The 21590-nt window shown below is 39.5% G+C and overlaps 2 protein-coding genes across 4 annotated transcripts; both read right to left on the bottom strand.

Annotated features, from left to right (window-relative positions):
• Nucleotides 1–866: 866 nt before the first annotated feature.
• Nucleotides 867–8473, bottom strand: LOC121898898 (claudin-1-like). 3 transcript variants are annotated; one of them, XM_042414408.1, is made up of 5 exons: nucleotides 8005–8473; nucleotides 5808–6066; nucleotides 4644–4808; nucleotides 3949–4243; nucleotides 867–1082 (listed from the first exon to the last, which is right to left on the bottom strand). In XM_042414408.1, the coding sequence occupies exons 2-5, from the start codon at nucleotides 6022–6024 to the stop codon at nucleotides 989–991; spliced, it is 771 nt and encodes a 256-aa protein (XP_042270342.1). In that variant the 5' UTR covers nucleotides 6025–6066; nucleotides 8005–8473; the 3' UTR covers nucleotides 867–988. The 3 variants fall into 3 exon arrangements, with proteins under 3 accessions (XP_042270342.1, XP_042270343.1, XP_042270341.1); XM_042414409.1 differs by lacking the exon at nucleotides 8005–8473 and having other exon boundaries at nucleotides 3949–4062; nucleotides 4162–4243; nucleotides 5808–7925; XM_042414407.1 differs by lacking the exon at nucleotides 8005–8473 and having other exon boundaries at nucleotides 5808–7930.
• Nucleotides 8474–9870: 1397 nt separating this feature from the next.
• LOC121899555 (presenilins-associated rhomboid-like protein, mitochondrial) lies at nucleotides 9871–19710 on the bottom strand. Its single transcript, XM_042415457.1, has 10 exons — nucleotides 19543–19710; nucleotides 17879–18083; nucleotides 17655–17795; nucleotides 16310–16358; nucleotides 15609–15704; nucleotides 14120–14269; nucleotides 13967–14037; nucleotides 13378–13479; nucleotides 12717–12814; nucleotides 9871–11249 (listed from the first exon to the last, which is right to left on the bottom strand). Exons 1-10 carry the CDS (start codon nucleotides 19650–19652, stop codon nucleotides 11114–11116), a joined length of 1158 nt encoding a protein of 385 aa, XP_042271391.1. The 5' UTR covers nucleotides 19653–19710; the 3' UTR covers nucleotides 9871–11113.
• Nucleotides 19711–21590: the final 1880 nt, after the last annotated feature.

Below are 21590 nucleotides of genomic sequence, written 5' to 3'. Positions count from 1 at the left end.
CTAGAAACTTCTCACTTTCACCTCTCAACAAGTTGTTCACTTCATGAGAAGTGAAAGAGGAAATGTGGCTAAGCAGTGCTCTTATAATTCCTCTTGATAACATCATCCAATTTTGATACCTTGTCAGGTCAGTAATGATAAGCCAAATGCTCACCTGCATGCACATCAAAGAATGTGACTGTACCTGTAGTTCAAGTTTTATGTCTACTAGTGTAAACTGTGAGTTTGATATGTGACGACTGAATAACTCTCTATAAGAAGAAACATCAGGAAAACAGATATCTGACTTTCTGGAATCGCTGTTGTAAACACTGGTGTTACTGACTGAAAGTGAAGCAAATTTTAGAAATTTACAATTCCATATGAAACCAATGCGAAGATGTAAGTGGTGTCGAATGGGTTCAAATTTGCACTTGACTGTGTAAAATGAGGTGAAAGGAAACTTTGCTTCACTTTCAGTCTGAACTCACATTAGTGTTGTTGATTTTGTTCTATTGTATTTTACTTCAGCGACTCTGTGAGTTCATATAAATCAAATACAACTTTAATTTGTTGCAGTTTTAGAAGTAAAAATATGAATTAATATTAAAGACGACCACCTTGTGAAAATTACATCATAAGTAGTGACATCTACTGGCCGGACATTGGTATTGAACACTCACACAGATTCAGGGAACATTTTATTTACAACAAAATGAAACTCTTCACATACAGATAATCCTCAGGTAAGTACTAGATGTCCTTACTAGATAATGACACCATTAATACAAAATAATTAGGCATAAATCAAAGAATGAGCCCCCCTCATAATGAAATTTCTTTAGTTTAAAAAACTCATCAGCACACTCTAAATTTTATGTTTTTTAAAAAAAATGTTTTTGGTAGAAAATCCATAAGATTCCTAAAAATCCAACACAATTCTGAGTCAGATAATGCTGAGTTCAGTCTTCTGTGTATCAGCAGTAACTTGTGCAGGTGTTCGGGAGGTTTAGACGTAGGCTTTGGAGCTGCTGTTGTCTGAAGCCGGAGCTGCTCTGTAGATGCTCTGTCCTCGACTGCTTGAGTAGTTGTATGAAAACTGCCTGCAGAGAGAAACTCAGTACAATCAAATATCTGATTTACACCCAAATACAATCACACCTGTCTCACAGGTAGAAATATGACCCCCAGCAAGCTACAATCAAATCAAAAACAGTTACTGTAACAGAATCTGAAGCTCTATGATTGGATGTTTCTTTCTGACATGCACATTAGGAGTCATAGGTGACTTCTCTCCTTCAGTTTTTATGTCCACAGGTTTGTAGCATTTACTTTTTACTAAGGATACTTTCTGACACAGTTGTTCATCTTTAGTTCTGATGATTAGACCAGAAGAGTTTCATGTTGATCAGAGAACTGTGAGTCACTAACATCGTCTATGAGAAGAATAACTTAGACTTTTACTGCAGGAACCAGCAGCGTCTGAAATATCTCTTCACACTTCACACCTCTTTATATATTATGCACGTTGGCTTCAGATGGGTTTTTCATGGATCTGTTTCAGACAATGTTCAAAACTTTGGACCCATGAAGACCCCTCCTTCCAGCGGTGAGGTTTAAACTCTAGTGAGAGTTTAAAGAGGACATATTTTGCACATTTCCAGCTCTATATTTATATTCTGGGGCTCTACTGGAATATCCTTGCATGATTTCCAGTTAAAACCTCCTTATTTATCTTATACAGGTCCTTTATGCAGCCCCTCACTTTAGCCTCTCTCTGAAACAGGCCATTTTAGCTCCTGTCTCTTTAAGGCCCACCTCCCGATGAGCCCACTCTGTTCGGATTGGTCAGCTTCTAGAAGTTGCATCATGGTCGACTTCTGGTGGTTTGGGAGGCTACGTCAACAAACCATGAAACAAACTACAGTTGTAGGATTTCACTTCATTCTTTACTCGAAATGTGAACTTGTCAGATACATCCGTACATCTCCCGTCTCAAAGATCCATCACATCAACAAGGTCTAATTGCCAAAGTCCTTCTCTGTTGTCAACCTCAGTAAACATTCTTATGCACTCTCTATTGATCTCTCCTTATTGCAATCCTGTTGTATTTATTAGGGCCTGAGCCCAAAGGGCATTAACATGCCCTTTCATGTTTTTGTTTCTTTCTTTATTATTACGGGACATCAGACCTAAATTTGACCCCCTAAACATGCTCAAAAACTCACCAAATTTGGCACGCACATCAAGTCTGGTGAAACATTTGATAAAGAATTAACCCCCAAAGTGCCAAAATGTGCTCTCTAGCGCCACCTATGTAACTAAAATGGCCGCCACGGCCTGTAGGAATATTGTAGAGAGATCAAACCGAAACTCAATTATTCGTCTCATCAAATCATTTGCTGACGCTCTTGACCTAAATCCAACAGGATGTTCGCAATTAGCGTTTCAAAATAAGACCTGCCTCAATTTTGGCCTCTGAACAAACGCTATCTCCTCTGACGGCGTTAATGGTATCGACTTCAAACTTTGATACATGACTTATGACACTGTGCTGAAAAAAACTATGTAATAACTTGAATGGTTTGGATTTTATAAGCCTCGAAAGTTGCTGTGCCACATCACCCTTACAATATAAAGCAATGGGGAGGCATGACCTTTGTGTCAAACATAGGCTTCTGACATCTAAACTATAAGTCTGACCACTTTCAAACCTGTATCAATGGATTCACAACAAAATTTCCTACAAAAAAAAAGATTTTTAATGTAAGATTTGGCCAAAGTAATGGGATTCATGAGGAGATCACACAAGAAGTGTACTTTAACATTCTCCTCTCCAACTGAGAGGGAGAGAGAGGGTGGAGGTGCTCAAGCTGTAAAGACTGATAATTACACCTTGAGGTGGACGGGCAGTCCACGCCTTTACTTGAAGAGTTTACCAACTTTTATGTAAACAGTGTCACGGCTCTTGTCAATCAGATGTAATTGTTTTTTTAATATCTTTCTCTATTTTTTGAGAGGCAAGAGGGAGATCAAAATATGAAAAACAATATTTGGTTGAAATAAACCATTACCGAATCTCAGTATTATTTACAACATATTTTTTCTCTCTTCTTTGGAAGAGACACGTAAAATGACGCCCCAAGGGAGGATGGTCTCCCTAACCAATCAACAACCAGAATGCAATATTGACATCGAGTTGGTCCAATGATAGTTTCCAGAATTCATCTTCAATTCTCTCCACTGTAAGGCAGAATAGCAGCAGTGGCTAGCTCCTTGCGTTAGCCAATGCAACAGCTGGCTTGCTGTAGCAGCCTGAAGGACTCTTTATACATCCGTGGAAGGACTGTTAAGGACTGTTGTTAAGCATATGGGAGAAAAGATCTGGACTGTGCAGCGCAGCAGCAGCAGGACACCGCCAGGGAGCGGCTGGAGAGAGAAGCAACCGGAGAAACAACCAGGAGAGTTAGCTTGTTTGTCATTGTTGCTAATGATATCAGACTGGTTAAGCCACATCCACAAAGTTCTGTTAACTAACAAACAAGATGACCAACAGCCAAAAATGGATGTTATGACATGAATACTTCATCAACATGATAGAAAGAAGAAAACATCAGATAACGTGAGTCAGATACAGCTTCTCTCTCTCTGTCCCTTTGGTTGCTTATTTCATCTCATCGCCCGTTCAACACTGCTTGCAGCTTTAATTAGTTTAGTGTTTGTTTGTTTGTTTTCTTAAGTTGAGGGGAGTTCTGTTGTATCAGCCTGTAGCTTCTGAACATCTCCTCTGTTTTACTTGTTATCTGGATTTTAAGCTGTGTCTGGATCTGTGCAAAAGTGAATAAAAATAAAAAATTCTGTGTGGTCATGATGCGTAACACCAGACATTGTCGGCATCACTTCAGATGACTGACAGCGCCCCATGTGGACAGACTGTGGTACTACATGCCGCAGGTGTTGTGGGTTTACCGTGCAGGGGGGGCGGGGGAGCTCCTCCTGCAGGAGCAGCAGAGCATCGAGCCCCCCAGGATGGCCAGACAGGAAGCTCCCCAGCCCAGATACAGACCAGTGCCCAGCTCGAACCTGCAAAAAGAAAACCACACCACCACCATCATCATCACCATCATCACCTTCACCATCATCATCATCATCATCATCATCATGTTTGTGCGTGGGACTGACCGGACTCCTCCGTTCAGCGGGTCGTAGAAGTCATGGATGACTCGGGCAGCGTACCAGGACACTGCAGTCAGAGTGAACAAACCTGAGGGAGCAAACAGCAACACATCTCACACTCACACCTGTCTGCAGTCTGGAGCTCAGATACTGATGAAGCATCTAGCCTGAAACATCAGTTTGCACACATGACAACACTGCAAATGCCTCATCATGCTTGTACAGACTCACTGAATGATCTTCTGTCCCTGTGGAGGAAAACAGACAGCACTCCAATTCAAACCTGCTTCACTAAACTACAGTAAGACCCAAAAATCGTAAATGTCAGTCGCCCCAAAACCACCTATAGTTAGTTTGAGTGACAGCTGCCATCTAGCGGCCATAGTAACTGTGACTCGGAGCAATGGTGCAGTTCAGATGACGTATATATATGTGGACAGGTTTCCTCAGTAACATTTGAAGCAGGTGCTGTGAGTCCTGAAGCGTACCGGACAGGATGAACAGGATTCCTCCGCTCAGGGCGATCTGGTCTTTGGTGTGCTCCGAGGTTCTTCCGATCTTGGTGCACTTGAGTCCAAGCACGGAGACAATGATGGAAGCCAGACCGACCAGCAGGGACAGGATCATCAGAGCCCGGCAGACCTGCAGGTGAGCTGGGACCACCACAGACCAGGATGTCAAACACAAGTGGAGCTCGAGATGTTAGAGAAGTTTGAATAAAGTTTTTAGATGTTGAAAAAATGTCTTTCAGTGCTGATGACAGAAGAGTCAAACACCCCCACTATGAACTGGAATATATTCAGCTGGGTTTTAATAGGTGAGAAAAACCTTAAATTAAGGAGTGACTTTGTTAACTTTCACTCCAACTTTTTAAACAATTGATGGATTCTAATATATTAAATCTGAATAAAGTCAATTAACATTTCATAAAGTACTGTACTTCAGTACAGTTTTGAGGTACTTGTACTTTACTTGAGTATTTCCATGTGATGCTACTTTCTACATTTCAGAGGGAAATATTGTACTTTCTACTCCACTACATTTATTTGACAGCTTTAGTTACTTTTCAGATGAAGATTTGACACAATGGATAATATAACAAGCTTTTAAAATACAACACATTGTTAAAGATGAAACCAGTGGTTTCCAACCTTTTTGGCTTTTGACGTCTTACAAAAAGCAGTGTGTAGTCGGGGTCACATTTCACATGTCTATGAGTTGTTAACAGCTCCACCAAATAGTGATTTTTCCCTCTAAACTTCTCACATGCTTTCATTTCAATAAATGTTCAAATGATCCAATATTTCAGCAAAAATCAAAGATTAGAGAAAAAGTCCAAAAATTGAAAACAGATTTGTGTATCAGAACTTTGTTTTTTCTTCTTTCCTCTCCCATTAATCATCTCACCACCCCTCAGATTTACTTTTACTCACATAAGTAAAAGATCTGAACACTTCTTCCACCACTGTCAATTAATAAATCCAGTAATCTTCTCAAAGATGCATTTAATTCCAACACTATCTGCTGCTCTAAGAGTTATTTTGCATTAATTTAACTTTATATGTGTAGAATAAAAACTAAACCGTACACATGTCCTGTGTGTGTGTGTGTGTGTGTGTGTGTGTTGTATAAAGCGTGCAGTGAGTCCTCACCCGGCAGTCCCAGCACCGTCTTGAACTTGCTGCACTGGAGCGATCCCAGTGATGTGGCGGCGCAGCTCATCCACAGACCTTCAAACTGCCACTGACTGCTGGTGACCGACTCCACCTGACTCCTCACCTTCCACATCTGAGAGGACGTACAGCTGGACTGCAGACACCAGGACACCACGCCCAGAACCAGACCCACAACCTGCAGACCCACCGTCATGCTGCTCTGCACACACACACACCTGGAAACACCTGGAAACACCTGGAAACACCAACAGCCAAACACACCAAACCAACAGGGACATCTCATTGAATCAAATATTTGATGTTTTGTCAACTATTTATTTTATTTCTTATCATTAGTTGTCTACTCTATTCACTTGTTCCATTTTTAAATAAAGTTGGAAGGAAATGACCTTTCAACTTGTTTGGTGGATTTTAAAACAGATCTCTAGTGATTTTCCACATCAGCGTGTTTCCAGGTGTAAATACTTCTGCATTTATGAAAAATATATAAAGCTTTTTGTAGCTGAGAACAAAAATAGTGTGCGAGGAAACAAAAGGAGGGAATTCTGTCCTAAAAAAAACCATGAATACTGGAGGAAACAGCTGTGCTCACAGCCAGCGGTGTTTGCTGTCAGAGTATTTTATTTCTGTTTTTCTTATTCATTTGTTTGCACGTTAAAAAGATGATTTGATTTGCACACAAAGATATTCACATAAACACACATTTACCTCCGTGTACTCAGCTAAACATGAGTTTAAAAGCTGAAGAGCTCTCCTAAAAACTCAAGACAAGATCAACAGAATTATAAAAAATAAAAATATTGACGGATGGAAAGACGACTACAAAAAAACAAAAAGAAAGAAGACAAAATATACACATATCGATTACTACTGATAATGTAAAATGTCACATCAGCTCTCTTTGCTATAGAAAGCCAAACAGTTCATTATTTCTCTCCTTTTCCCTGCCAGTCCATGTTTTATCCCTCTTGTAATATAGTTTTATATATCGTCATGATCATGTGACCAGGTGTGACGTTGTTTTGTTAGTAACATGTGACAGCGCTAAAAGCAGTCGAAGTGTGATACCGGAGGTGACGTCCTCTACTGGTCATAGTGTGCCGACAATAAACTTCCCTACAAACTAAATAAAGCCAGAATCAGTCAGAATCACCTTAAATTGGTCTTTGGCTCATTTGACTTGTCTGTTTTTTTGTTTTTTTTTAAGGTGATCTTATTCAGGGATTTCTATGGTGGCTCTGAAGTGCAAAACACAATAACAAAACAGAAAACACAACAAAATGTTGTTTTGTGAAATGTTGCTTTTGGCACCTCAGGGCTACTGTAATTTTCTAATAAATGATGGTAAATGATTCCACTGATTGGTCGACCTGTACTCAGCGGTTTTCTTTAAAGCGTTCACATTGTGGAAGAGAGATCTTATTCATCGTCATTTATCTAGTTTTGTAACGGTGTTTATTCTCTGTAAAGATTATTGTAGAGAAAAGGAAACATATCTTCTCCAGAAGAAGGTTAAAGTTCTTCTGGACTGAACATATCGCCGGACAACAGTCCAGATGTGTCAAAACCAAACATTGTACTACCTGCTTTAATGTGTGTGAAGGTCGATATGAGTGACACCTTTTAATAACAGATATCACTCTGCACGTTTTGTCTTTAAGATGAGACCAAGACATTTTCTCATCAGGTGTAAAGGAGCTTAGTTTAAGGATAGACTGAATTACCAAATTGTAAACCAAATCAAGTTCCTCCCCAGGTTTGTGTGTAAATAAACACAATTATTAGATGCCAGACAGTCTGTAACAATGATTAGATGTTACCGGAGATACTGTAGGTCTCCTGCACTGTTTGCTTCAGGTTTCGGTCGAGTTCAATCATTAAAATCAAATCTTTTGGTCACTGAACTTGTGTCGTTACTCCTCCCATCTGCCCCCGCTGACCTCCACCGTGTTCACATTATAACTACTTCCTGTTACATGTGGTCAGTCTTGTCTTTTTTTAAAACACAGAAACTGGAAATAAACAGTGTTTTGAAACAAATTCTGTGTCTTTACAGTTTTAGGTTGAACAAAAGGACAAAAATGAATCCATGAAAATAACATAAGACATGTGAGATCATGTGAGAACATCACATCCTGATCATAACTTCATCCAAATACATCAGTCTTCTTACCGTCAGTCAGATTCGGAGGCTGAAGTGAAGTTGTTTTAGGTTGTAGTCGCTCGTCGTTCTTCTGTCCTGCTGTTTGTTTCTGTGATGTGAAGCTGATCTGATCCTCTGAGGTCGTTTTGTGTTCGGGGTCGATGAACTCTGCAAAGGGCCGAACCACTGCTGAACATACATCATTATTGACAGAGTTTCACCTCCAACTCTGTTTGTTAGCAGCAGATTTCAGACTTCTTAAAGCCACTAAAACCACCTGTAATACTTTATTTACCTCATACGTTCAAAGGAAAGAAATATACATATATATTGTAGTCCATCTCTTCAGTTTCCATCTGTCCAGTTTACAGGTTTAACTTTATTACCTCTTCCACTCCCTCCTCCTACCATTGACCCATTTTTGTCTTTTTGTATGTGGGGACAGACGATCTTTAGCAGGTCAACAGTATCTGTCACATGATGTGGTGATACATCATCTGAAAGCTGGGAACCTAAAGATTAATTTGAGATGCAGCTCAGCACTGTGTGTCAAGTTGTTCTGGTCATAAATCTGTAAAAAACATTGTGTTTTGGTTTGGTTCCTATTCAGATTTTGAAAGTTTAGAGTGTAAAAGGGCTTAGAACATTATGATGAAAGTATATGATGACCATTCCCAGGCTCAATTATGTCTCATAAGTTGCCGACGTCTTTGGGGGGTTTGGAGCTACTTGTTACTTCTCAGGTAGAAACATACGATCAGCTCATGAAGTGACCCAGTAATCCCAGGTTTCCTCCACATCATTTGGGTTATTAGACCTAAATGAGCAGCAGTGAAGTCCAGTCTGAACTCTGACAGGTCCTCCATCCTCCATCTTGTGGTCCTGGTCTTGAAGAGGGACTCTGATTGAAGACTGTAATTATTGTCTTTAATCATCCATTGATGGTTCAGTGTATAAAATGTGGATCATTATTCCCTGAAGCCCAAGTGAACATGTTCAGATGATCAACAGTCACAAACACAAACATGTTGAGTTCACTATCATTAAAAACTGGAAAACTAGTAAATATTCACATGTGAGAAGCTGCTGCCAGAGAATTTTTGGTATTTTCGCTTAAAAAAGCAACTTAATCATTGCCAATTAATATTCTGTCAATTCCTGAGCTGCAAAACACAACAAGAACACTGAAAACATCTCGTCAGTCAGGTTCTCTTGGTGGTTTTTCAATTAAACCTGTACAGGTGTCTCTACCTTTTCTCTTCATACTAAGAAACTTTATTGTTTTTTTTATTGACAGCAGCTGGGAGGAGATTAAGAAATAAGGACTCCAGCTACGTATGCAGATGATGGAGTTGTATTTTATCAAAATAATGTGAAACTAGGAGGCGCCATCATGAAACCAAAGAATTAAAAATATTAATTTGTCCCTTTTGGTTTTGTGATTAGCTTTGTTTTGTGATTTACAGAGCAGATGTGTTGCTGTGGCAGACAGAAAAAGGCAGTTTAATTTCACTTGGACTTTATAGATGAGACATATTTTTTGAAAACACTGAGAAATGAAACAATGCTTTTGATTATTATTTGTTCTACTCTTGTCTTTGCTGAGCAGCTGCAGTGAGAACATCACTCCAGTCTTAACTTCTCTCAACGTGTCTGTGTTGATATTTAAGTCATTAAACCAACTAACTGAGATTTACACACACTGACAGTGATTTACTGAACACACAGAGACTAAACCTGTGTGTGTTTGTCTGTGTGACGGTTTGTGGACTTCAGACTGCAGAGCGCCTCTCTGTTTGTCCAACCGAGGTTTTATTTTGCAGGATGATTGACAGCTCGTCTGATCTCAGCCAATCACAGCTTTCGACTGCAACAAACACACAAACAGCTGATCCATCAGAGTTTTACAGTTTTATTTGGAAGAAAATCAACAAACATAAATAATCAGAAGGAAAGACGAGAAGAACAGAACTGAGCTCGTCATGTTTATAAAGGTTGAAATACTTTGACATTTGATTTTTCTTAGTTTAAAAAGTCGATCTGTGGCAGAAACGTTAAATTTGACTGAAATATTTCCAGTTTCCTGCTGAGTATGAGAGCACTGCTGGGAAAAAGTCACCATATAATATATTGTTTCAAGAGTAAAGTCATAATTTTGAAAGAAAAAGCATTTTTAATACCAATATAATACCTAATTTATAGTATTATATTGTTTTTAGATTTTGATTATGCTGCTATGATTATAGTTGGTCTTTAGATAAAAACATTATATTACAAAATAATAAGCTATAATTTATATATACATATAATAGTGCAGTTTACTCAGAAATCATTTAACAGGTATTTAATTTAATTTAAATGTTCTCACTTGTAAGATAAGTTTGACCTGTTTACTATCACAGAGGATAAATAAACATTTTGTGGCTCAACTGTCTGTGTAACTGTGGCCCTTATAAATTACATTCTGACTGGTCCTAAACCAGTATATAAAACTGAAACGTTATGTTTTTAGATCCAGTGCTAATTTTATTTTAAATATTTTACAAATAAATCTGCACACAGCTCTCCAAAACTGAAGGAACATCAGTGACATGATCGGTTTCAGACATGAAACGTCCCCGAGTTCATCAACAAACACAAATATGAATTAATGACAAAATAACAAAACAAACTGAGTTTCTGCAGAAAGATGATTTACAGGTTTCTCAGTTTAATATATTTGTAAATCTTGTTTTTTTTGTAATGAACTAAATCAACAGTTTGGTGTTACTAAACCTTTTATAGTAGAAAAACTATGAATCCAAACACTAGAATAATAATTTCCACGTTTGTATCTTTGTGCTCAGCTTCTGTAAATAAACAATCTGTTGAGTTTATTTGTTTCTGCAGGGAAACAAAATGTCAACAAATACAACCAGAAAGACACAAATCTGCATCGTATATACAGACATGAAGTGTCTGTGTGGAAACCATCGACCGTCGTGACTCCCGTCTGCTTCCTGTAAACTCGTCCTGGGGAAGCCGAATGGTGCAGGGACGCCGCAGCTTCTTCCTGTTCTCTGCACATCTGTACATTTATACATGTTTACATGTTAGGAGCGTTTTTTTTTCCCCCCATCAGTCCCGTGGTTTCAGCGTCCTAGACGGAACCTCCTCGGCCGTCGTCGCCGCCGCCGCCGCCGCCCGGCCCGCCTCGAGTCCTCAGGTCATGCCAGAACTTAACGAAGGGCTCACGGTTCTTCCAGATCAACTCGTGACCGAACAGGATGTACCAGCTGCAGCAGAGACGGAGCAGAGGACGAATATTTATACATTGTTTCTGTATTTATATGATGTGTTTGCATGTTTTTCTGAGTTCACCTTAAATCTCAGTTTAACAGCTGGACACACCTGCAGGATTTATGACATCACAACTAAGTTGGAGCCAATCGTGGTCCAGTATTCAGTTAACACAAGTGCGATGTGGAAACTTGAAGCCTCCAGTGAACAAACACTGAGAATAAACTTCACAGTGAAGGAGGAAACATCTGGTGTCCAGCAGGAAAACTTTAGAAACCAACAATATTTACATATTCTGGAGTTTTACATGATGGACGAGACGATGATGATGATATTTGGTATTTTTATGTCTGAAAACATGTCTGGAGGATCTTTAATGTAAAAGATGAGTAGAGCTGCAACTAATGATTGTTTCCATTATCAACTGAACTGCTGATTATTGTCTCTGATTAATTGTTTAATCCATAAAACATCAGAAAACAATAAAAAACGTCTTTCATAGCGTTCTACAGTCTTCAAATGTCCTGTTTTGTCCGACAATTGTTTAGTTTTAGTACGATTCATTTTCATTTGATTGACTAATCGTTTCATTAACTAATTGTTGCGTATGATTTATCTATCAATTTAATTGATTTGTTCATTCCTCATCTGGCACAGCTTGTTTCACCGTTGTATCAATTGATTATTTCAGTGCTAATATCCTCTGAAGTTTGATATCATGTTTTTGTCGTTAATTAACCAGATTCACTGGGATATGATTACTGCAGTGTGAATCATTCGGGATGTTTTTACCTGCAGAGGTCTCCTCCTCTCCAGAAACAAACGTACACGCAGATTAAAATCGTTAAAATACTAATTAAAGCTGTTTCACCTAAAAAAAATCTATATTTCTCCGACGATGTCGACGACCACCGGACTTCCTGGAGGGGCTGTTAGCCGAGCTGCTGCTAACGTTTGTCCAGTTTATTTCTCTGATAACTTAAGATCCAGACGTCCAATGACTAAAATCCTTCTTCCGGCTAAAAGATATAGTTAAAAACCACCTAAATTTATCATGAAAATGTGGCTTAAAACTGAATAAAAGTCCATTTATAACAGTTTGTGTGGAACAACCACAACGCCGATGTATTATCTTGTATGTGTGTAAGTTACTCTTTGGTAGACGCCATTGTAGCGGACAAATACAGCGCCGCCGTATGCATCTGGTGCGTGTTTACTCTTTGGTAGAGGAGGTATGACGCCATCGACAGGCGACCAAATGAAACGGTCCGTTACTTTGATTAAATTACAGATTTCTCTGGGTTTGAAAGTTGTTGGAAACATTTGGGATAATGTAAGTACACAACTCAACAACATATATAACGTAGGTCTAGTTGTTTTTAGACATTTTAATGTGGAATAATTACACATTATAGCTTTAATGAATCACATTTCTGTCGTTATTCACTGTAAATATAACTTACATTCCAAACATGGCTCCTCCTAAATGAGCAGCGTGATCAAAAAACTTCCATCCCAGCACCAGACCGGCTGTATCCATGGCAACGATGGCCTTCAGAGCCTGGAGAGAGATGGAGATACAGAGGATCAGTCACACAGTAGGACGACGTCTACGTTAAGCCGGCTAAATTCTAAAACGCCGTTTTCAAGCTAAACCGACCAAATCGGGTAATTCTCCTCCTACTGGGCGTGTGCGGAGGACAGACGAGCAAGACAGCCACAGAAAACCAGCGAAGTTTTTCCTGACATTTAGTTTATTGCAGCAGATTCCAACAGTTTGAGCAGAGAAAGGTGGTCGATACGTTTAACTCTAAACAAGCTGTCAGAGTCGACAAGACTCGCATGAAGCCGTCCGCCATTATTAATGTGTTTCTTCTTCTTCCTCTTCCAGTGAAACGCCGTGTTACTGTCAGCGATATGAGGGCGTTTCTACAAAGCTCCGTTTTCCCTGAACTGTTTTAGTCTGGACGGAGGAACAAAACGGAGAGAAGAAGATGCGTTTATGGATTTAGCCGGCTTAGTGTGGACACACAGACAGACAGACAGACAGACAGACAGACAGACAGACAGACAGACAGACAGACAGACAGGTGGACCAGGTGGACCAGGTGAGGTGAGTCTTACGTTGGCAGCAGTGAAGGTGAACATGGGGAGGAAGATGATGGCCAGTTTGGCTTCTGGCATTTTGGTGCAAACAGCAGCCAGGACGGTCATGATGGCTCCAGACTGAAAACACACACACACACACACACACACACACACACACACACACACACACACACACACACACACACACAGATGATGTGCTTATTGAGCTAAAACTGACATCATCTCGTATCTGATCTATTTATCTCAGCTGGTCAGAAACAGGAAACGATGTTTGAGCTCATTTTAAAGCCACAGAGTTTATTCTAACACTGTAAAATGTCTAAAACACCAAACATCTGACTCATTATTCTATAACAACCTCATTTAGATGATCAAACGTGTTTATTTATGTATAACAGTGTATAACATCTGTATATCCAGTACTTCATGAGTAAAAATATACATTTTTTGCAACAGCATTTTGTTTTTTCTTATTTTTGACCCCAGTAATCATCTTGTGACCCCCCAGGGGACCCGACCCTGAGGTTGAGGACCACTGCTGCACATGTCTACATATTCTGTTGTTGCAGCTGCAGAATAAAAGCTGAAGACAGTTGTTGCTTACCGCTCCCAGAGACGGGCCGAACCTCCCTGTGGCCATCTTACACACATAACTGGCAAACGTAGAAATAACACCTGGACAAACAGAACAACGTCAGTGTTTGTGCTTTTATATAATCAGCTGCTGACGGTCAGCTGGCGCTTTAAGGTCCAGTACCTGCAGACAGGTAGACGGCCATGAACTGCTCTCTGCCCAGCATGGAGACGGCGCTGGTGGAGAAGCTCCAGAGGACGTACATGTTGGCCGCCATGTGGAAGAAGGAGAAGTGACTGAAGGTGGAGAGCAACATGGGAGAGCAGAGAGTCTCTGCAGGAGCGCAGACGACAAAAAACAACAACAACACGTCAGCACCACATAAACAACAACAGGTACAGTGTTTACAGAACTTTCAGGGCTTTAAAACACCTGATTTCTCTGTCAAAACCACAACTCTGCCTCCTGCAGAACTGCAATGATTAGTTGATTCAAATATTAGCCAATCACCAGAAAATTACCAACTATTTGCATCATCGATTAATCGATAAATCGATTAAACCTCAGTTAAGCCAGATTTAAGATAAACTTTAGTTAAACCAGGTTTCAGTTAAACCTCAGTTAAACCAGGTTTAAGTTAAACCTCAGTTAAACCAGGTTTAAGTTAAAACTCAGTTTAACCTGGTTTAAGTTAAACTTTAGTTAAACCGGGTTTAAGTTAAACCTCAGTTAAACCTGGTTTAAGTTAAACCTCAGTTAAACCAGGTTTAAGTTAAAGCTCAGTTTAACCTGGTTTAAGTTGAACCTCAGTTAAACCGGGTTTAAGTTGAACCTCAGTTAAACCAGGTCTAAGTTAAACTTTAGTTAAACCGGGTTTCAGTTAAACCTCAGTTAAACCGGGTTTCAGTTAAGCCTCAGTTAAACCGGGTTTAAGTTAAACCTCAGTTAAACTAGGTTTAAGTTAAAACTCAGTTAAACCGGGTTTCAGTTAAACCTCAGTTAAACCGGGTTTAAGTTAAAACTCAGTTAAACCGGGTTTAAGTTAAACCTCAGTTAAACTAGGTTTAAGTTAAACCTCAGTTAAACTGGGTTTAAGTTAAACCTCAGTTAAAACAGGTTTAAGTTAAACCTGGTTTAAGTTAAACCTCAGTTTAACCTGGTTTAAGTTAAACCTCAGTTAAACCAGGCTTAAGTTAAAACTCAGTTAAACCGGGTTTAAGTTAAACCTCAGTTAAACCTGGTTTAAGTTAAACCTCAGTTAAACTGGGTTTAAGTTAAACCTCAGTTAAAACAGGTTTAAGTTAAACCTGGTTTAAGTTAAACCTCAGTTTAACCTGGTTTAAGTTAAACCTCAGTTAAACCGGGTTTAAGTTAAACCTCAGTTAAACCTGGTTTAAGTTAAACCTCTGGTTCAGGTACCTCTAGTTGTGTTCAGGTGATCTCTACCAGACAAAGCAGCTGGTTTAAACTAAACTACAGATGCAGTTAAACTGCGGCCCCTCAGGACGCAGCAGTTTAATGAGCAGTGAGGTTTAAGAAATCGTGATGATGTTTGAAACAGAACTTTAAACCAAACTTAAACCTGAAAATGCGGCTAATTTAATCACAAAGCAACAGCTGAAGAGAATTCGCAGCCTGTGTTGTTTGTGACTGCAGCAGCAGACGGACTCACTAGAGGCGGGATTAGCAGTGAAGTATTTAATCATGAAGCGCTGCAGCGACGGGACTCTCCAACAGCAGAACACGACGGCGTTAGCAGCAATGATCCCTGGCAAAAAAAAAAAACACAGAGAGAAACAGAGCATTCAGGATTATCAGAATGAAACTGCAGGTCTGCTCCGGATTCTGGATGTTAAGATGTTTGTTTAGTTTTGTCAGCTGTTGGTTTCAGAGCTCCAGCTGACCGTAGAGTCAGACTGAAGCGTCATTTTTGTGTTTTGTATGAATCTAAATGTAAAATGTGTCAGATATGTTGAAAATATTCTACAGAATCTATAATTCTGATACAGTTATGAAGCTGCTGCTGCTGTCCATCACACAGAATAATCAGAAAACAAACAACATACTGATCTTTAACGTTTTTTTTCAGTTAATATACAGGAAATAAACATACTTAACCGTTTTATACTAACAGGAAGTGAACATTGGAAATCTGCTGCAGACAAAATGTTTTCTAAAAATGTATTTCTTGTTTTCTGTTGTGTTCCTGCAGCTGTTTCACCATCAACCACAACTTCCTTTGTGCAATGCATTGTGGGAGAACACTGTCCATCAACAGCAGCATCAAAAATCTGATTTTTTTTTTTTTTTTTTTAGTCTGCATACTGTTTTAAACAGACTGAAAACCTGCAGAGAGTCAGTGTGGAGTCTCACCTGTGACCGTCCGCTGACCTTCACTCAAGCTGTTCCACCATTGGTTCATCTGAAACACAAACAGCCAATCAGGGCTCAGGCAAGACTGCAGGTGGAGGAGACGCTGTGATAAACTTTCAGTTCATCTTCTCACAGTTTTACGTGCTGACAGAGACCTTTAACATCTGGATTCAGACACTACAAGCTGTATGAAACATGTTTATTCCTCTGTATTGTTTGTTTAGTTTATTTACCACACAGAGCTGTTGATTCAGGTCGGCGTACGTGTGTGTCAGGTGTAAATAACACACATGTTCACTATCATGAAATCAGAATAAAGAGCTTCACTGTTGTGAAGAAACATCACAACCCAAAATGATTTTAGCAGTCGAGCATTTCATGTTGAATGACAGCTGACACTCTTGAGGAGTTTGTAAGGGACTGGTCACCGCTGGTCAGGAGTTAGAAGTATGGGGGTAACCAATATAACAGTTTAAGTTCATACAAACAGCATTTTATAAATGCACCAGGTTGTGAATACTGCTGATTTTTGTATTTGTGTTTGCTCTCGTGTCTTGTCTTAATTGTAGGTATTTATAATGTATTATGTTGTTGAAAATTAATTTTAATTAATTAAAAAAAAAAACAAAAGTAAGAAATACCTTGAAATATGTTCTGTAAATGCTTTTCCATTTGTTATCATCGAGGTGCCTGTTAATGTCACCAACTTTGGTTTATTAAAAAACTATATTCTGCCACTTTTGATGAAAAATAAGAGCAGTTTGATCACAGACGCTGAGAAGCAGCAGTTTGATGTGTCAGAACACAAACACTGAAACTAAACGCTGTTTAAAACTGGATCTTTAATTTGGTTAAAATACTTTTCCAGGACGTTTTCATGTATTTGAAGTGAAATCACCTTTTAAAGGACGAGTTCACAATTTCTCAAGTGTGTCATAAAACGACAGTCAGGAGCCCAAATGATCATTGAAACATGTTTTTCTTGCTGTAATCATTCCTCCTGTTCTTACATTAAAAGCACATTTGAAGGAGATCTTTTAATATCCAGTATGAACAGGAGGAATGATTACAGCGAGGAAAACACCCGACTGTTGTTTTAAGACACACTGGAAAAAATAAGAGCCCGTCCTTTAAAATCTGTTAAAACCGTCATGCATTTAACAAATGAATCAACGAATCGACTGCAGTTATTTCAACAAACTGCTTCCATGTTTAACCTGGAGATCTTACAGGTTATAAATAAAGATTCACAGACATTCTGGAGGATTTCTGAACACTTGAACCCGACACACCGACTTTCCAACAGATTTCCGGATGAAACGGAGTCTCGTGTGTCTTCGCTCACCTCTTTGCGGAAGTCTCCTCGTTTCTGAGGTCGCAGCTTCTCCAGCCAATCGGCTCTGACCTCGTCGAAGTAGCTCTGGACTCGAGACTTCAGAGACTCGTACTGCCAGATGGCCGCTGAGCCGAAGGAGCAGCCTGTAAACTGACATGAAGTTAGCACCTGTCTGTGACCTCAGGACGCTGCGGCAGGTGAATCGTGTGTGTGTGTGCGGCGGCAGCACCTACCCCCACGGTGAAGACCAGCGGCCGGATGAGCCGGCTGAACGCCCGGGGCGAGCTGGGGGGAGCCCGCTGCTCATAGTGGGGGGTGGAGGTCTTTTGGTGGACTGTGTCATAGCGGGCGGGTCCCAGATCCTCCTCCACCTTCTTAGATTCTGGTTTCCTGGCGGCCTTCCTGAAACCACATCTCTGCTGGAAGCTGTGGTTCCACCTGCAGCAACAGAGACGAGCAGCTGAGCAGGTCTGAAGTCCCGATCAATGACTGGTCGATTAACTGATAATCGTTTCTGTCATTTTACAAGCAGAAATGTGAGATTTTCTCTGGTTTCAGCTTCTCAAATGTGACGATTTTCTGTTTTTCTTTGTCACATGAAACAATAAATTAAATTAATCTTTATGTTTTGGGCTGTTGGTCAGTAAAAACAAGCAAATTAAAGACATCAACGTTGACTCTGAGAAATTGTGAAGGCTACTTTTTAACTATTTTAGAAAATGATGCGTATAGACCAAAGGACTAATTGATTAATCAGGAAAATAATCAACAGATTTAGAGCTGCAATGATTAGTTGATTAATCGTTTATTTGGCAACTATTAAATGAATACTGCGGTGAATATTTTCTGGTTTCTTTAGTCTCTATGACGGTAAACTTTGAGTTGTGGACAAAGACATTTGAGGACATCATGTTGGGCTTCAGGGGACACTGATCCACATTTGTCACAATTTTATGGACCAAACAACTAATCAATTAATCCTGAAAATAATCACCAGATGAAATGATGATGAGAATACTCGTTAGTTGCAGCCGTTGTATCATGAAGCTAGGCTACTGTGTTAGCAGCTGATATTTAGGTTAGATCACCTTGGTAACCTATGCTACTGACCAATCAGATCAACGGAAAAAAGTAAACTCCAGACTTTCTTTCTGGTTGATAGGAGCTCTAAGTTTCCCAGTATGAAACACACATAGAACAGAGAACAAGTCTTTCTGCAATAAAATACAAATATTACATTTCTTTCTTTTAAAATGTTTTGCTGATTCAAAATAGTTATTAATATTTATTCGTTTCCCAAACTCTCTCCAGACTACTGAACAGACCTTTATAATATCCCCCCATCCCGACCATTCCCCTCCTCGTGCATAAACCGTATCCAGTGGGCGTGTCCTGCAGTAAAGTAGGCGTGTCATATAATAAAGTGGGCGTTCCGTGTAGATGCTGTGGTCCGCAGATGGAGCTACTTGACTGAGTCCTGAGTGCACAGCAGTGTCCCTTTAACACCACAACATCCAGAAAATGAGGATTTTTATGTAAACTGCAGTTTTGTTTAAGCACAAAAACTGTACGAACAGAAGATAATAATACACTCTAACGATGAATACAATAAGTTGAATTTTTCATGCAGGATTTTTACTTGTAATGGAGTATTTTTACGTTGCTGTATTAGTACTTTTACTAGTACTTTTACTGAAGTAAAGGATCTGAGTACTTCTTTCACCGCTGATCTGATCTGTGTCATTTACAGACAAACAGCAATTAGCTCTGTTAGCCAGCTAGCTAACACTCAGTTAAATCTAACTGTCCTTGAAGCTAACGAAGCTAACTCCAGCATCGGACGTCAGTCTGTCCGTCGGCCGGAGAAGGCTACCTCCCTCCGGCTGCGGTCACTGACCTGCCTCCCCTCACGGAGCTCCGTAAAACATCTTCTCCGGTCAGTCTGAGCAGGACGGAGCAGCTCCTCCACGCCATGTTGGAGCCCAGTGACCCCGGCACGGCGTTCATTACCGGGTCAACAGAGCTCCGAGGAGCGACGGAGGTCTCACACCGGAAGCGATATTTCTTTCCTAGGATGGCGAAGTCATGACCAGCTCTAGTCTGCCTCTGATTGGCTGATCCTGATATTCTTACCCACCAATCCCACTCCTCATATCTAAATCTAACCAACCCCAACAACGAAAGTAACGAGTACGAGCCAATCAGAGGCAGAGTAGGCCGGGTCATGACTTCGCCGTCCTAGGAAAAAAAAATAGCACACCGGAAGAAACGAGACAGACACCACACACACAACTTCCGCCCATGACCTTCAAAGTAAAACAAAATCAGAGCAAATCAATTCTAGGAAGAAACTGTTACTAAAAATAAAACAGGAAACACTATTAATGATCGATCAGTGTCAGCCTTCACAGTTTACAATCAATGAATGTTCAGTTTTCAGTTTGAAAAGTTTGTTATTTCAAAGCACATACAGGTTAAAGTTATTTTTTACATATTTTATTCAAGTATTGCATCTAAACAAGGCAGGTTTATTACACCACATTTCAACAACAAGGCAATTCATTGCAGTGCTTTACATAAAACATAAAAGGCATCAAGACAAAATGTAAAAGAAACCCAAGACATTACAAAGAGACATTTAAATACATTTAAAAAGAGTTAAATAGAAAATAAAAATAAGCTAAAATAGAATAAGACATAAAACAGGAGAATAAGTTACAGTGCATATTATTCAAAGGCCTCAAATTTGATTTAATAAAAGGCAGCGACAAACAACAACCATGAATCTAAATTAAAGTCCCTTTACTCAAAAACCTGTGTTTCTTCTTGTTCCTTCAGGTGGATGTTTGTTCTCTTCTCGGTACAGAGTTTGTTTTCACCTTCATCTGCTGAAGGAGGAAAGTTTCTCTGAGCTCCATGAAAATCTGATTTTAAGTAGCGGGCCAACAGGTATGATTTGTGACATCACAACTAGTTTGGAGCCAATCGTGGTTCAATATGCAACTGACAAAACTGTGATGTGGAAACTTGAAGCCTCCAATGCACAAACACTTAACCGTGAAGGAGGAGACATCTGCTGTCCAGCTGTTAAACTTCTGAAATTAAATATATTTACAGATTTATAGACTTTGGAATTTTTAATGAGGGAGAAGGAAAAGATGTAATTTTAAAGATTTTAATAAGCTAATTGAACTTTTTTGTGGATATCAGACACACATTATTATTAAAGTAGGTTGTTTTATATACATCTTAAAATGTGTGAAGGGAATCTTTAAATTCAAATAAAAGTTAAATAAAATTAGAAATTGAAGATTTAATTTTAGGTCGACTATATATTATATAGATAAAATAACATAGTCACCGTCAAAGAGAGTATTTTGGACAAATAGGAGTGTTTACTACTGTTCCTGCTATATAAATAAATAAATCACATATTTTATAAAAACTGATGTTGGCAGATGGAGGTGGATGAGTTTGAAAGAAGCAGCAGGAAGAAATTTCAAGTTACAGTGATGATCGTGAGAACGGAAGAGAAATCAACTCTGCTGGAATCAAAGTGACGGGGAGCGAGGACGGAAACATGAAGCAGCGAGATGGATTGAGGACAAACTTGTCAACTTAAACGATGTTAAAAGGAGTGGATCGATCATTGATCATTGTGTCACAGAAACAACTGAAGGTGTTGGAAATGTCTGAGTTAGATGGTTACCAGGTGTCATATTTCCCACTTCACAGAGGAGTTCCAGTAAAGAGCGTTGTTGATGGAGCACCGTATGTGGTCGAATGTAACAGAGTTATTGACAGTCACAGGATGAGCAGGATGAGTAATGGAGAGAAATGTGTGAAACCACATCTGTTATGTTGCATTTTGAATCAGAAATCTGCCCGACAAACTATTCTTAGATCATACCAGTCACCCAGTAAAGTCGTCTGTTCCTAAACCCT

Source organism: Thunnus maccoyii, chromosome 6, assembly GCF_910596095.1.
Source record: "Thunnus maccoyii chromosome 6, fThuMac1.1, whole genome shotgun sequence".
Taxonomy (NCBI): domain Eukaryota; kingdom Metazoa; phylum Chordata; class Actinopteri; order Scombriformes; family Scombridae; genus Thunnus; species Thunnus maccoyii.
This window is presented reverse-complemented; position numbering and strand designations above follow the sequence as displayed.

Coding starts and splice junctions, on each gene's coding strand:
- LOC121898898 (XM_042414407.1), bottom strand. CDS start 6,114: ATGAGATGTCCCTGTTGGTTTGGTGTGTTTGGCTGTTGGTGTTTCCAG. Junction 4,809..5,807: donor GACGGTGCTGGGACTGCCGG/GTGAGGACTCAC, acceptor TGGTGGTCCCAG/CTCACCTGCAGGTCTGCCGG. Junction 4,244..4,643: donor AATCCTGTTCATCCTGTCCG/GTACGCTTCAGG, acceptor TTGCTCCCTCAG/GTTTGTTCACTCTGACTGCA.
- LOC121899555 (XM_042415457.1), bottom strand. CDS start 19,652: ATGAACGCCGTGCCGGGGTCACTGGGCTCCAACATGGCGTGGAGGAGC. Junction 15,705..16,309: donor AGGTCAGCGGACGGTCACAG/GTGAGACTCCAC, acceptor TTTTTTTGCCAG/GGATCATTGCTGCTAACGCC. Junction 13,480..13,966: donor TCGGCCCGTCTCTGGGAGCG/GTAAGCAACAAC, acceptor GTGTGTTTTCAG/TCTGGAGCCATCATGACCGT.